General features: G+C 52.4%; 6 protein-coding genes and 1 non-coding gene across 7 annotated transcripts; 2 read left to right on the top strand and 5 right to left on the bottom strand.

The window, feature by feature from the left end:
* Nucleotides 1-31: 31 nt before the first annotated feature.
* SMAC4_06883 (uncharacterized protein) lies at nucleotides 32-457 on the top strand (the record flags this gene model as incomplete). Its single annotated transcript, XM_003344526.1, has 1 exon — nucleotides 32-457. The coding sequence occupies one exon, from the start codon at nucleotides 32-34 to the stop codon at nucleotides 455-457; it is 426 nt and encodes a 141-aa protein (XP_003344574.1).
* Nucleotides 458-1,509: 1,052 nt separating this feature from the next.
* On the bottom strand, nucleotides 1,510-2,044 carry SMAC4_06884 (uncharacterized protein; the record flags this gene model as incomplete). Its single annotated transcript, XM_003344527.1, has 2 exons — nucleotides 1,510-1,782; nucleotides 1,841-2,044. 2 exons carry the CDS (start codon nucleotides 2,042-2,044, stop codon nucleotides 1,510-1,512), a joined length of 477 nt encoding a protein of 158 aa, XP_003344575.1.
* A 655-nt stretch (nucleotides 2,045-2,699) lies between these two features.
* Nucleotides 2,700-3,767, bottom strand: SMAC4_06885 (uncharacterized protein; the record flags this gene model as incomplete). Its single annotated transcript, XM_003344528.1, has 3 exons — nucleotides 2,700-2,908; nucleotides 3,220-3,580; nucleotides 3,660-3,767. The coding sequence occupies 3 exons, from the start codon at nucleotides 3,765-3,767 to the stop codon at nucleotides 2,700-2,702; spliced, it is 678 nt and encodes a 225-aa protein (XP_003344576.1).
* A 2,076-nt stretch (nucleotides 3,768-5,843) lies between these two features.
* SMAC4_13185 lies at nucleotides 5,844-5,952 on the top strand. The gene is made up of 2 exons: nucleotides 5,844-5,880; nucleotides 5,917-5,952. It is a non-coding gene; the product is annotated as a tRNA-Thr (tRNA).
* Nucleotides 5,953-6,041: 89 nt separating this feature from the next.
* On the bottom strand, nucleotides 6,042-8,476 carry SMAC4_06886 (uncharacterized protein; the record flags this gene model as incomplete). The annotated part of the gene is made up of 2 exons (XM_003344529.2): nucleotides 6,042-8,230; nucleotides 8,306-8,476. 2 exons carry the CDS (start codon nucleotides 8,474-8,476, stop codon nucleotides 6,512-6,514), a joined length of 1,890 nt encoding a protein of 629 aa, XP_003344577.1. The 3' UTR covers nucleotides 6,042-6,511.
* A 1,680-nt stretch (nucleotides 8,477-10,156) lies between these two features.
* On the bottom strand, nucleotides 10,157-11,013 carry SMAC4_06887 (uncharacterized protein). Its single transcript, XM_003344530.2, has 3 exons — nucleotides 10,839-11,013; nucleotides 10,616-10,740; nucleotides 10,157-10,523 (listed from the first exon to the last, which is right to left on the bottom strand). The coding sequence occupies exons 1-3, from the start codon at nucleotides 10,870-10,872 to the stop codon at nucleotides 10,419-10,421; spliced, it is 264 nt and encodes an 87-aa protein (XP_003344578.1). The 5' UTR covers nucleotides 10,873-11,013; the 3' UTR covers nucleotides 10,157-10,418.
* A 545-nt stretch (nucleotides 11,014-11,558) lies between these two features.
* On the bottom strand, nucleotides 11,559-13,724 carry SMAC4_06888 (uncharacterized protein; the record flags this gene model as incomplete). Its single annotated transcript, XM_003344531.1, has 2 exons — nucleotides 11,559-13,091; nucleotides 13,179-13,724. 2 exons carry the CDS (start codon nucleotides 13,722-13,724, stop codon nucleotides 11,559-11,561), a joined length of 2,079 nt encoding a protein of 692 aa, XP_003344579.1.
* Between the last annotated feature and the right edge of the window lie 744 nt (nucleotides 13,725-14,468).

The raw sequence follows: 14,468 nt of genomic DNA, 5'->3' as shown, positions 1-14,468 counted from the left end.
TCGTTTTCCAGAACGGTACCCCGCAATCGACATGTCCATGTCCAAAGTCATGTCGAATGATCGAGCATCTGTGAAGTTGGCACAGCTCTTCATGAACTACCACTCCGGTAAGGGTTGGGAGAAGGAACTGGCGACCGTCCTCCAAGCCTTCGCCGTCAAGTACCATGAGCTCTCGCCGGAAGTTCATCTTGGCGCCAGCTCCGACGACATCGATGCGGAAGACCACCCCAGCACGCTGTGGCACCAGTTCTTTGTTCGGTCTCTCGGCAAGATGTTGAACGACCTGCCGCCGAATGTCAAAGAGTTGAAGGAGAAGCTTGATGCGCTTGAGCGCGAGCAGGTGGAGGCCGAAGAACCGTTCAGAAACATGAACAAGAGGCGCCGCGTCGATGACAACAAGGACCGCAATGTTCGTACTTTGGAGGCTGGCTCTAAGAAGTCTGAAGGCAATGAGTGAGCGCATGGCTAGTAGGCTCCAGGCTACCTACCTATCCTCTGGTTTGGAAGGAGCGTTCTGCTCGGTGAATTACTCTTTGAACAACTGCATCCGGTAACATATCAGTACCAGCAACGAACGTCAGTCCTTCTGGACATGCAGAGACTCAACTCACTTACTGGACTTTCGGGTCGGAGAGTACATGAGCCCGGGGACAAAAGGTATAAAGGCAGCCACTAAGAAGAATAAGAACAAGCTGTGTTATTTGGACCGACTCTTTTCTCGAGATCATAGGAGAAGATGCGGGCATTTTTAGTCGGGTCAAGCAGAGAGAAGGAAAGCATGTACCGGTACATGTGTTGAAGAACTGGCTGTCGTGCTGTCGAACTGATGAGATTCCGAAGGCTTGAAGACCTGAGGAGAGAAGGGGAGCATGGTTGATACCTACCTACATGGAGCATTGGATGAGTCATGACGCTGGCAGACATGGAGATAGCTTGGACGGAGTGAGTTCAGGGCAACGGAATTGACCGGAGGTATTTATCGCCTCGGTCGTGGGACCATGCCATGGTTCCTGCCAGTTCGCAGCTGAAGTGGAAGAGAGCAGCCCGTTGTCGATTCCTCCTTCCCTGTTCCGTTTCATCTCAACAACACGTTAACAACCAACTTTTCTCTTATTAGGCAAGTTTTCTGCTTCCGAATGCCTTGGTCCATGCATCTGCATCACGGTAATATATCTCCATGCATCCACGTTCGCAACGGAAGACGACAAACCAATCAATTATCCACCGCTTCCTAACGAACGAACATTCATACCCGCTATCAACAACCCGGATTTGTCGAGTGTCTGTCCACCAGCCTTGGCCTTTTAATGCCCCCATCACCATCATACTCATCTAGCAATGCTTCCTCAGGGAACATTCTCTGAGGACTACTGCGCGTGTACGTCTTTTGAGAGCCTATGAAGATAGATGCTAGGAAGCGCAATGTCAGTCAACTGTGATACCAAAGGTTGTAGGGGCTGATGCGTAGTTTAGTGCCCGTAGTGGTATACTCTAATAGGGACTCACCTGTTATTTCTTCCGAATGGAAAGGGCACCCAGCTGAGCGGCACTGCGGGCGGCAGCAGTCTCAGTAGTTGTAATCTGGACCATGACGGTCGCCGGACCGTTCAACGTGAACTCAAAGATCTTGGTAGTGCAATCTTCAACGATGCGGGCTTTGTAGTCGCCTTCGGTGTCGACTTTGAAGGTCGTGTCGGTGGTAGAAGTATCGACGGGCTTGCTAGCCTCATTTTTGCCATTGGGGGTTGCGGCGGCTTTTACTGGTGAGTTCATGCGCTTAATCTCCATGTGTAAGTATTCGATGCTGATGTCCGTGGGGGCCCAGGGGTATCTCTTTCACAAGCTTTCTGAGAGCCGCGACAAAGTATACTTGCCACACAATACTGCGGTCGTTGCTGCCCCAAACTGGGGCAACTCGCTTGTCGATCTCTTCGAAAAGGTCATGGAGCGTATACGTTATACTATCCTTGTCACATAACATGTCCTCCAGGCGCTTCGACCACTCTTCTGCTGTCTTTCTCCTCGCATAGCCGTTTCGTGACATCCTGATTGTCTAGTGAGTGACAGACTGGCGGTTTGTGAGGCCGAAAAAGTCGGTTGAGCTGATAATTACCTCTACCGGAAGTGTTGCAGAGGGCTGTGCGGAGGAATTACTACTCTCTGTAGCAAGTGGATAGTCAATGAGAGAAAGGCCCTGATGCTGTACAGGTAGCAGAATTCTTGAGAATAGAAACCAGAGCTGCAGGTAGTTTATATACTAAACGGGAATTCAGGAAGGGTTGTTCCTTCGTGAAGGTCAAAAAGTACATTGACAGCAAAGGGAAGACGTCTAGTGCAATGTTTGTTGTCTCCTGTGTTGACCGGAATAGTACATACAGGGTACTCCTTTTGTATCGTGTTGAGACCCATGGGCAGGCGTCCGTTTTCCTTCGTTCGTCTGTTAGTATTGGGACAAGGCAATGGATTATCCGCGAGAGAAAATGATCAAAAGCCAAAGCCCTTTCTTGCAAAGTGTCTTTCATGTCCAGATAGCCGTCCAAACATTCTCCAAACAGATAACTGCCAGACACTCCATAATTCTTTCATTCTGGATGGAAGCCGAAGAAGATTCTTGCCGTGTCCAAAGCGTAGCGTAAAAAGTGAAATGGAGTGGACGCTTCTGGTCCAGGATCCAATCTGAATTTCCAGAGGCGCAATTCTTACTCACCAGACGTTCCTTCCCTTCTCTTCCAAGTTCCCCTTGACAACAATCCCCGCTCGTCAGTCCATCGGTCATCACTGTCATCGGTCTTGACAACAACAGCAGCAGCAGCAGCAGCAGCAGAGACCGCGCCTCCGGCTCCAGGGCCCATCTTGTCTCGGACGGTCGCAAGGGTGCTGGAAGAGACCTCGGCAATAAGAATGTCGCCTCGGAGATGCGCACGGTGTAAGGGCTTCTGGCGTATACTATGAAGTATGTCGCCCCCGCGCCGGTGTCGGTCTTGACACGCTTGCTCTTTTCCGGAACCTTCGTACTGTCTTGCTCAATCGTAGGGGGCTTCTTCCTGTTGGCATTCACATTGTTGTACTTTGTTCATGCCAGGACACTGGTATGCAGTGGCTGGACCCCTTCCTTACTTCTCTCTCTTGTTGCCAAACAGGTTGGCCAGCGACTTCTTCTTGTTCACCCATCATCTTTATGATCCACTCTCGCGCCAAGCACAGCGAAAGGAATCGCACCAGTCGGCAAACTCTTTCTTGGCGACGGCCACGAGGCGTTCAGTTTGGCGCGTTCCTTTCTATATGCGTGGCCGGCCGTCGATGGGAAAGCAATAGGCAGGCAAGAGATGGAGGCCTTGGGAGAGACTGAGTCCGCAGAGTAGTTGATGCGGTATCCAAGTAGGGAGTGGTGAAGAGCGGGTTGATCACTCTGTCTGAGATGTCCCGAATCGTCGGCCTCTGCTTTTCCGGACTTTTGTCGTCTTTCCTGGGCCTGATTCGAGGATCTTGTCGAGCACGCATTCTCTTTTGCCTTTTTGTTTCGTTTCTTCAGCTTGATTGTTCCGCCACTTCTCTGGAGATTGGATGCTGGAAAAGAGCCCTAGCCAGAAAGGTCTCTGTTAGCTGCCATCATGGATACGATGCGGAGGTATGCTGCGAATGCACTTTGAGTAACTTACCAAGCAAGGTGCTTCTTTCGGAACCAAAGGAGTATCTGAGCCACTTGGAGCCTGCTCCATGCGCTCATCGCAGGGTCGTCGGAGTGAACTCGAGGACGGGAAGCCCATTGTTGACGTTGAGATCGGGTTGGAAGCCACGGACTGTGGATGGGCTAGGAAGGCACTTCTCCTTGGGAATAATCGTCGAAATTGGTGCCAAATCCTTCGGGCTGGCGAGAAATCTTGCTGAAGGCGTTCCGCGCCCTTCCCGTTGTTGAAGCCTCATCCTCGTTTGAAATCCAGTGCAGCCTGGGCTCTTCTGCTAGTACTTGGTGGAGAAGGCGTAGAGGCTTCGCGCTTGTCTCTCAATGCGTCGTGAAAACAAAGGTGGAAATGAACATTGGGGGGTAGATGAGAGCTAAAATTGCTGATTGACCGAACAGATACTCGACGCGGGATGAAACGAGCAGAAGGCATCAGTGGGAAAGGCTAGGTAAAAATGCCAGACGAATGGAAGAATACCTAATGGAAAGAAAGACTCGTGTGGGGACTGGCGGGGGCACACCTTCCGCGCAGGACATGGCCAGCGCATCGCAACTGCCACCTTCGAACTCGCCGCGGGACAAAGCACCCGCGGCGGAAGAGTCATGGAAATGCAGTTCAGATCAGTCCTTTAATCTCAATGAGTGTCCATTCCGTGTATCAATTTGCCCTAGATGGACTCAACAGTAAGAAAAAAAAGCCGAGTGTCCAACAGGGCATCCCTCCATCCATCCGTTCGCTTAATATTCGCCAGGGACATGTCGTCCAAGTGCGAGCACCGGTACTCGTAACAGCAGACCGGAGACATCAGACATTACTACCTGCCAGAACCCAGGCATGCACGACTCTTTCAACAACAAACAGCAAAAGAAACCAATGCCTTGGGCTTAGCAGAGCCAACATTCTCTCCGTCATGTCCTGGGAGTTTCGCCTGTGGCCTTGCTGCCCTATGTATCCGCCGATGATGCTGAAGATGCCCAAGATGGTTTGCGTTTCTGCATCTGTTGTCTGCAGGCAGAGATAGGTGTTAGCTGGTGAAACAGATACGCTCCGGAAGGAGTCAAGGAGGTGGCCAGGAATGTGAGAGGACTCAGAGGAGGAGAGTAACTGACCAGGGACAGACAGACCTTTATCCAACATGAACAGCAGGGGGCAGCTAGTAAGTAGCTACTTGTACACTGTTGTTGTTGTTGTTGTCTCTGTCTGGCTGTTCGGCGTGTGCGTCCAGGGCTGACTCAGACTGTCGTCAATTCTTGTTGTCGGGAAAAGGAAGGGAAGTGGTACTTCCTAATCCTGGGGCAGGGCAAAACTCGATATTGAGAGTGGCAAGGTGTTCGGTAGTCACCTCGAAGTAGTCGTTGTCCTCGTCCTGGCTTTCAACCGGCTTGTGGGCACGGACGGTGAACGCACCACCGCCGTAGACTTTGAACTTGGAGGACCATTTGAGGGTGACGCGCTTTGCTCCTATCGGAATTTGAACGTTAACGGGTTTTGGGACATCGGCGCGACGTCTCTTAGTCTTACGGCAGGGTGTAGTCGTAGTCATGCTTGCTGCTGCTGCTGCTATCGGCTTGGTCGTCGTTACGGGGGAGGACAACCTCGCCATCCGGAAAAGCATCAAAATGATGATGACACTCGTCGGCCTCGTCGTCAGAGATATCTGTGGTGCGACGTCTCTTCTTCTTCCCTGTGTCCGCTGCCAATGCATGTTTGTCATCAAGCGCCTCAACCACCTCCTTCAACTCTTGGGCATCAACCGGTAAGTCATCCACGGCATTGCGGAGTGACTTGACCAAGAATTGACGCAGCAGTTCGATGTTGCTGTTAGGGCGGTTCTTCGGATCCTCACCCGCCGGGTCCGTATCATCATCATCCGGCTCCGTATCATCATTCGGCCGGACAAGCTCGCTGTACTTGACCGCAAAGGCCTGGAAGATGGCCTTCAATCACTTTAAAAAAAAATGTCTGTGGACTTGCATATATCCAAATAAATGCGAACATCTCACTAAACCCGAGTGTCCGCCCTCACCAGCGTCGGCCTTTGCATTCCGCGCAAGTTGCGTTCAACCCATGTAGACGTGCAATGCTGTGGTGGACCTTGTTTGTGTCCTACATAATTAAAAGGTCAACGGGGCTCATTCAACAACAAGCTCACAAGCTAATGCCTGCTTAGCATAGTGGCTAATGCGTTGCACTTGTATCACACCCTTGGATCCATCCAAAGGGTAACGACGACATGCAAAGATCACAGGTTCGATTCCTGTAGTAGGCATATATTTTTGCATTTTTTACAACGTTGATTTTTTTGATTTTTCCTAGAACTCCTCATGAGTTCAGTTCTAAAAATTTTCATACTGGTTTTTTTTTTTCCTTTTTCGTATTGCTGACATGCTTAAAGCTACAGTATCAGAAATTATAAGAAAAAAACAAACGGCAAAGTCAGCGCAATGCCCAAAGCCAACGAGACAATGAGAACTGCAAGACCCATCAAAGGCTGGTTCTTATCGGGTCTTTTACACTTTTATAATGGAAGAAGTTGAGCTTCCATTCCGACTGCTATGGTTGAGGACTCTCCAAGGGAAAAAGCCCATAGTATCGGTTGAAAAGCACCTCGCCACTGAGTATATATATGCTTCGCTTCACCACAAACTGACAAAGGCAAATCACCACTACCTAAACACCACGCCAAAAGTACCTCTACCTATCATCACTCGTAATCCCATCATCCCGCTTCGTGTTGCCCGCCCCTCCCAAGTCTCAACTCTCCCATCCATCCAGTCCTCCACTCTCAACACCAACAAAACAACCAAACAACCAAACAACCAGTCCAATCACCACAGCCACCACCACCTCCTCTTTTCTCCCTTTTCTCCCTGCTGCTTCCTCCCCATCCTCCTCCATGTCCTCCATGTCCTCCTCGTACTTCTCGTAGCCGTAGGCACAGGCCAAACCCCCACCCCCAAAACGCCCACGACAAGATTAATCACCCCCAAGATCCAAATCGCCTTTTCATACCCTTTTCTCTGCTGCGCCTCTGCCCCATTACCTCCCCCATTACCTCCTCCATGCACATGCACGAACCTAAAAACAAGCGCAAACATCACCCCGCCAAGATTCCCTCCCGCACCCGTCACGCCTGACACAAGCCCGTTTCTTTCGGGCCAGATAAATGGCAACAAACCAAAGTTGGCGCCGTTACCTGCTTCTAGGAAGATTGCTGCTAGGATTACCAGCGCTATGACCGTTCCTAGCGAAGGGTTGGAGGTGGAGGAGGAGGTGGAGGAGGATAACAGGCCGAGGAGTAACAAAAAAATGCCGGATAGTAAACAGCAGGTGGAGATCCATAACTTGCGGGCCCAGAGACTTTTTGCGTTGGGGCTGTTGGTAGTGCCACTGGAGCTGGAGCTGGAGCTAGAGCTGGACCTGGAGTTGGGTGAAGGAAGTGGGAATGAACCACCGCCACCAAAGAGGTTATACACAAGATCAGAGATGAGTCCGCCAGCTGGCCTCGTAACGAAGTTGAGAAACCCAAAAATGGCGGCGTAATTCGATGCAGAAGTTTGCGTGAGCGAGGAAGGGGAAACGGAGAGGAAGTATGAGGCCAAAATAGAGTTGATGGCTAGTTCGGACCCGAAGGAGCAGGCGTAGGTGAGGGTGTGGAAGAGGGTTTGGGGGGAGAGGAGGATTGTGCTTATGCTTATGGGAACTGGGGTGTTGGTGGTGGTGGTGGTGTTGGGGCTTCCTGGGATAAGGGTAGGTACGGCCTCGGCTTTTTCGACGTCTGGATTTCGGGCGGCGGTGGTGGTGGATTCGGTGTCGGAGATGGTTTGGGACTGGGGCTTGGAGTTGGATCCCTTTTCTTCGTCCACCGTTACTGTTGCTGTTGCTGTTGGTGTGGGAGTTTGCGTGCCTGATTGGGACTTGAGGTTGGGATCAACGCCGTTGATAACGACCTCTTCGTCCCCAGTCCCGTCCCCGTCCCCGTCCCCGTTTCCGCCCTCGCTCACGTACCCTTCTCTTTCGAACTCCCGATCTTTCCACCTCCCGGTCGGCGTATCCTCACACAACAAAACCAGCCCAAACCCACAAACCAACAAACAAACCAATGGCACAACAAAACTGACCCTCCACGCTTTATTTTCCCCCATCCCCCACTTACTAACCAACCCATCCACAACAGCCGGCATAACAAAATACGTCACCCCACCGCCCGCATTCCCCCATCCTCCCGCGACTGCATTCGCCGTTCCCACCACGTTTTTATCGAACCAAGCCGTGGTCCACACCTGACACGGCACGAAGGATCCTCCCAAGATGCCGATGAAGAAGCGGATTACGTAAAGACCCGTCACGTTTTGGATCAAGGGGGCGAGGCCGATGGGGATGCAACCGACGAGCAAGATGGAGGCGAAGACGAGACGAGGACCGTAGAGGTCGCAGGCGTGTCCCGAAAGGAGGCGCACCAAGAGGGTGGCGAGGAGGGAGAGGATGTTGGAGTTGGAGATTTGGGTTGGGGTGAGGTGGAGGGTGTGTTTGATTGTGTGGGTGAGCTGGTTATCGTAAGGGGGAGTGTTAGTGTTTTTGTAAGTGTAAGTGTAAGTGAAAGGGGAAAGAAAAAAACATACCAAAGGAGGAAAAGTATACCAAGCCCAAAAGGCTACCAAGAAGCCCATCCACGAAAAGAAAAAGACGCGGCCATGGCGGTCGATAGGGTTGAAGACGGGGATGCGTTGGGCCTTTTTGGTGGGAGGGTTGAGGGGTGGTGGGCGGAAGGAGAACTGGAAGCCGAGGACCATCGTGTTTGTAAAGATGGATTGTAGGATTGTAAGAAAAAGAGCCAATAGGAAACGTCAGAAACGGTGTGTAAGCAACCCAATTGTCGTACAGTAGGTGACGTTCGTTCGGCTGCTACCCTGTGCCGACTGCCGACTGCCGGTAACCTGGTTGATGATGGTGGTGGTGTAAGTGATACGCGGCTGATAAGAGGTAGGAGTGCCTGAGTAAGAAGGGGAAGTGATGAACTGGAGAATGGTCGATTCAGGCTTCACTTGACGCTTCACTTCAAGTTCAGCAGCTCGAACAAGTCAGCTGAGCTCAAACTGTTTCTGGGCGCGGGGGCTGACAGGCTTTACGACAAAGGCCTGATGGGATACCGAGACGTAGCACAGCATGAGCCTAGATAGGTACTGATCCAGTCCTCTCTTCCGACATCGTTGTCCAAGGCATTCATTCTCTTTTATGTTTTGACGTCGTGTGTCGATATCTTGGTAGTTTCATCATCTCCACGATGAAGACACTTTGTCCTGTGAATCGAACTGAACATCTCCGTTGATGTCAACCATCCCACGCTTGTGGCTTGAAAGACCCAGACTTTTCCTTATCGGTCGCATCCCATCGATTTCTTTGGGAGTTCCATCGTGGCTGACCATCCATGGCGGGGGATCCGGGGGAGGGGGTGAATCAGGCTTGACAGGGGAAAGGGGCTGAGATATGCCAGGGCCCAGCGATAAGGGATCAGGATCAAGGCCAGGGTTATGTGTGTGTTCTGATATAGGTTCAGGGTTATAGGAAGAAACTCCCTTTACAACCACTTTCTCCGCGGAATGGGGGATCGAGATAACCGCATGCATGGCGGTTGATAGGAGCCGCTTGTCGGTATCGCCGCGACCTTGTAACGACCACCCATTGGCACTACCAAAGGCTTGTTCGCCGCTGGCTATCCGGTACTTGCCCAAGGGTGCTGGAACTGAACATCTAGATAGCATCCCACGCTGGTGGTTATGGCAGCCATGAAGGACTCCCAGAGGAGTAGCACTCGCTGAGATGTCTGCATCTCCGGTAGATCTGAGCGGCGATGGTGTTTCCGAGAAGGACGATGTGTCTCGGGATTATGGTGCATGGCGTAAGTTGGTCTTGATAAGGGCATCGCGTCGGTCCGGGCTTCAATGACAAGCGTTTGCCACTCGAAAGCTATCAGAGCTGTCATGGTTCTTTTGATGTGACATTTCCGGTCCAAGCCCTTGGTCCCTTCTCAATGCTGTATAACCAGGGCCCTATCAAGGAGGAAGTGATCAGATAAGGATTGTACGGGCGAGAAAGGGTATCGGATTACATTACCCGGTGATCCATTGGCCAAAGCTGATTGCGCATGTTGTCGGAGATGATTTGAGCCAAGTGTTGTCGACTCGTAGTTTGACATTGGGAGCGCGGTTAAGCTCCGGTTTCGGTACTGGAGTTTAAAGCACCGGCGCGTTGTCGAACAACCTGGGGTTCCTGCTCCAGTCAATCATATCAGTCCCATGGCACTCTCCATACGCAATCCATTGACCCCAGAGCCTTCCTTCGCCAATAGCACCACTCGCAATTGATCTTTCGTCCCAGTCGATTGTCCAGTTCATCAAGGTGCGCACTGACTTTACCCCTACAGCCCTACAGCCCTACAATCCACTGTCATGACTCGCGCTGGTGGAGCTGAAGGACCCCCAATTGCATGGATGTGTCCGGGGACCTTTTGAACTTGTAGACCTGAAGAACACCCTGCCCTGCTCATTGTCCTTAAACCGTCTCATTATCGCCCTTCTCTAAGGTATGTACAGGGCGGGGGTTGTGGTCTCGCGATCCTGTTTTCCTCGCGATGTGCTTGTGCTGTGCTGTGGTTCCATCTTGCGTCCTGTATTCCGTCTTCCGTGCTCTCGCCCGTGGTTCGTACCGTTTCCCGATTGTGTTTTATCATGGAAATCAGTTGCTCCTCGCACCACCCTTGGCCGCCCTCAACTCGTCCATCTTGGCGACGCGCTTCTTGAACTCGACGTATTGGCACTTTTCGTATGTGTGTCGCTCGTCCTGTGAGGGGTTAGGTTGTCAGTTCGTAGTTCGTTCGGTCTTCGTGGTAGGTAGATTCGGTGGCTGTGATGCTAGAGCAATGTCCGTCGTACCTCGCACTTCCACGGGAGGTAGTAGGTATCGTAGCGACACCGGTTTAGCGGGATCAGGAGGTGGGCGCAGCTGTCGCGGTAAGCCATGGGGAGTTTGGCATCGCTCATATCCTGGCGAGTGGCCTCTGTTTTGGTTTCCAAGTTGCGAATGTCGCAATCCCCTCCAGTTAGCAAAAGCCCATCTTCTGTAAGGCGGGGGATGGTTCTGGAAGGGGAGAATTACGCCGAGCGGTGGTGATTGAAGAATCGGACGCCATCTTGGATCGCGGCAATTGGAGGGGGCGACCGTCTTGTGGGAATGGTGATGGTGGTGGTGGTGGTGGTGGTGGTGCCGTGGTCTTGGTCTTGGTGAAACTGACAGACTGAGTCTCAGTTGTCGATGCTCAAACTGTGGAGCTTCCCCAGCTTCTAATGATGGAGTGGTCCGAGCGTCATGAATTGTCGAACGGCCGAAGAAGACACACGTGCAGAGTCATATGACAGATTCCGGCTTGTATGCACGGACCAATTGGCGGCAGGCAGTCCCATTTCATCAAGCGTTGTCGCCAAACCGTTCTCTTTCTCTCTTTACAGTACAGCCTTCTTTCAACATCACCTCTTTTATCTTACAACCCAACACTTGACCATTATGGCCCACACCAATACTTTTTCGATTGGCAATGACTTGACGACACCCTCTTAACATTTATCGAAAGCACAAACTACAAAAATGCTCCGACCTTGGAAAGCTCCGCCGACAGACTTCCTTGCCCCCATCAAGGCTTTTGGACCCTGGGTCATAATGGATATGGATTCAACACATTTGCCCAGTCCATTCTTTGGGTGATGAAAGGGCATTACAGACGTCAACTGGTTTCACGGAGAGCCTGATCAAGGTCCCAGCAATGGTCACTAGCAAGTGTCGGCTCAAACACTCTTGTCTTAATCTATCAATGCTGACACATTATTCCTCTTCCTTGTCCTCGTCCTCGTCATCGCTGTCCCATCGCAGCATCCGAGACTCCCACGGGTCTTCAAACATTCTCATCTCTACGTCTTCAACCTCACGAGGAGTCGGCGGCGGGGTAAACTGATTCTTCTTGAGATCGGATTCGATTCTGATGGCCTGGTGTTTGCGGTACCGGATTCTTTCTAACCTGTACGTCTTGCTCACCCACAGCTTATCCTTGTCGACACGGTCAGGCGGGTCAGGCGGGTGACGGTAGAAGGCCCCAGTGATGGGTCTTCGGAGTTTACGGTTGTAGATAGTCCTCGCCTTGCTGCGCAGTGTCTCTTTACCGTCTACCGGAACAGCGAACACTTGAATGGCGCCCTCAGAGTTTTCGGGATTGAGACGACGCATCTTTTGGCTATACTTGGTTCTGTTCGGGACCTGGTACGGCATGTTGCTCATCCGCTGCCCCGTTGCCCACCTCACGCTGTCGACGCCCTCCCGGGACTCACGCCGTTTGTCCACCTCCCGATCAGCCAGATCGATCATGGAGTTATGGAACCAGTCATTACAAGGCGCCAGATCGAACGTCCACCCGTCTTGCCACCTCTCGTATTCCGGTCTCATCACGTTATGGAACCCGATCTCTGCCATTCGGCCTCGGTCGGCCAATCTCGCTAGGTAACTAAACCGCTTGACCACGTCAATCAGCTCCCACGAGTAATGATCACGCAGCCACCCACCAAAATGCTCAGCCCAGTTCTCCGGGATTGCTCCTGTGGTAAACTTGGGCACATCCTTGCGGCCGGCCAGGAGCAAATGATGCAGCATCAGGCCAAACTCGGCCTTATCCTTCCACGTTTCCCTGTCGGGCAAATTTGGACAATCGTTCATGCCGAACCATATGTGACCGGCACGACTGTTCTCATTCACCGCCAGGCCAAAATCTCCCAAGATGACCTGCGGAAAACAATCATCAAAGTGCTCCAGACACCGATCCCCATCGTGATCCCTCTCATACTGCGTCACGAAATGCAGCCAAACATTGGCCGCATGCGCATCGTAATGCGCAGTGGGCGTCCAGTTCGCCGCCCTCTCCTCCTCTTTGTCGATCCACTCCCTCTCCTCCTCTCCCTCGTTCGGCGGTCCCCTGACGGACCCCCTCGGCTGCGTCTTATCCGGCATCGTCCTTCCCGTATGAATAAACTTGAACGCCCGTCCAACCTGCGCAATGACATGCCAAATCATGGCCTCCGGGATCGGTTCCTGGGCAGTCTTGTACATATCAATGAACTTCTCCACAGTCTGCCCATTGTAGTACTTGCCGAAATGCGTCACGTTCTCTCCGGGCCAGCCGTTCAGCTGGAACGCGTGCGTCTGCGGCAGACTCGTCAGGTGCGGGCTGAACAAGAACCGGAACTGCAGCGTTTCGGGGCCCGGAAGATCGCAAAACGCGAGTTCGCCCGGCACATCTCCCTCGTGCGCAGTCCGCACGCGGCTGGGCAGCAACAACGCCGGATTACGCAGCAGTTGCTCGGACCATCCCTTCAGCCGCTTGACCACCACAAACATGGGCTCCGAGCCCGGCCCCCCTGCCGTGCGCCATAGACCGACTGTCACGCCGGTCGGAACGTCGTGGTCGTATTTCTTGAGCCAGCTGACGAAAATCAGCTTTAACCCATCCGGGAAGTCCTCGTCGATTCCCTCCCGCCCAGGCACCGGAGGTCGAAGGAACTTGTTAGTGCCCAGCCCCCCGCCGTCCCCCGCCGCATCGTTACGCCCCCGACGGAGTCTATCCGGCGCCCGCATGGGGTAGCAGACATATGTCAGGTGATGATGGGGGAACTCCTGTTCCACTTCTTTGGAGGTGTCTTCCCCGCGGCAGTCTTGGAATTCTTGGTCACCTGAGTGCATCTCGTAGCGTATCTCTTCTTGTTGCCCTTCTTCTTGCTCAACAACGACGTCCAGCATCGGGTAGTAATCGGCTGCGGAGGGGGACGCGGGCTCGAGGTGGTACTCATGCCGATTGTTGCCGCCGCCGTTGGGTGCGCCGTTGGGTGCGCCGCCGTGGAGCATTTGCTGCTCTACGGCTTCGTTGCGCTCGCTGTAGTCTGAGGTTATGTGGCCTACGTGCCACCCTTCCTCGGGGATGGGGGAGGAGAAGGGGAGAAAAGGCATTGTTGTTGTTGTTGCGATTCGGGGTGCCGGATGTCGGATGTCGGATGTGAAATTGTGAATGTGTGTGTGAATGTGTGTATAATGGGTCGAGTATCCTTGGTAGAACCTGGTGGTGTAAGGCTCAGAGTTCACGAGGTGAATAGCAAGACAAGAAAGGATCGAACAGGACAGAAGGAGACATGAACGACAACAGCGCGGTGAACAGCATGGTCGGTCGTATCTCCTCGTCTGTTTATGAACACTCGGCGTGCACAAAGGGGTTTGTCCCGACTCCCGGATTTCATCGGCAGTGAACAATGGCCTTTGCGAGTTGCAATTTCCATGTGCCATACATAAAGAGAAGTAAGTGCACACACGCACTTAACCCCTTTGTTGCGAAAAACTGAGTTAATTATGGAAAATGTCACGCATTGTCTGAACACAAAGACAATACCTTAGTAGAGGTAGTATCGAACCCTTCTGCCCCTTCTGGCCTCTCTATAGTCTCTCCTTGTTCTCCATCTACGTTAACCTACCTACGGTAGTGTTAATTAAGAGAAGTAGTTCACAAGGGAAGGAATAGCCAGGCCATATCACTAGGTAAGGTGGTTTTTGCCGCTCAGTTATCGATATCGTCATCGTCATCGTCATCGTCGTCGTTGTCGGTAAGGAAGTTTGGCATTGCCTCCGCCTCAGCAGCCCAGCCCAGCCCTGCCTGGCGTCAATCATCATCGAAATTCGTCGCTCAACTGAACTTTCTCTTGC

The sequence above is a fragment of the Sordaria macrospora genome, chromosome 2 (assembly GCF_033870435.1).
Source record: "Sordaria macrospora chromosome 2, complete sequence".
In the NCBI taxonomy this organism is placed as follows: Eukaryota; Fungi; Ascomycota; class Sordariomycetes; order Sordariales; family Sordariaceae; genus Sordaria; species Sordaria macrospora.
Note: the sequence above shows the minus strand (reverse complement) of the source record. Positions and strands in the feature narration are given on the sequence as shown.

Excerpts from the sequence above, each read along its gene's own strand:
- SMAC4_06887 (XM_003344530.2), bottom strand. The coding sequence starts at position 10,872 with ATGGCGTCCGATTCTTCAATCACCACCGCTCGGC. Across the intron at positions 10,741-10,838 it reads TTCAATCACCACCGCTCGGC|AGGCCACTCGCCAGGATATG; the intron begins GTAATTCTCCCC and ends AAACCAAAACAG. Across the intron at positions 10,524-10,615 it reads ACCTCCCGTGGAAGTGCGAG|GACGAGCGACACACATACGA; the intron begins GTACGACGGACA and ends AACCCCTCACAG.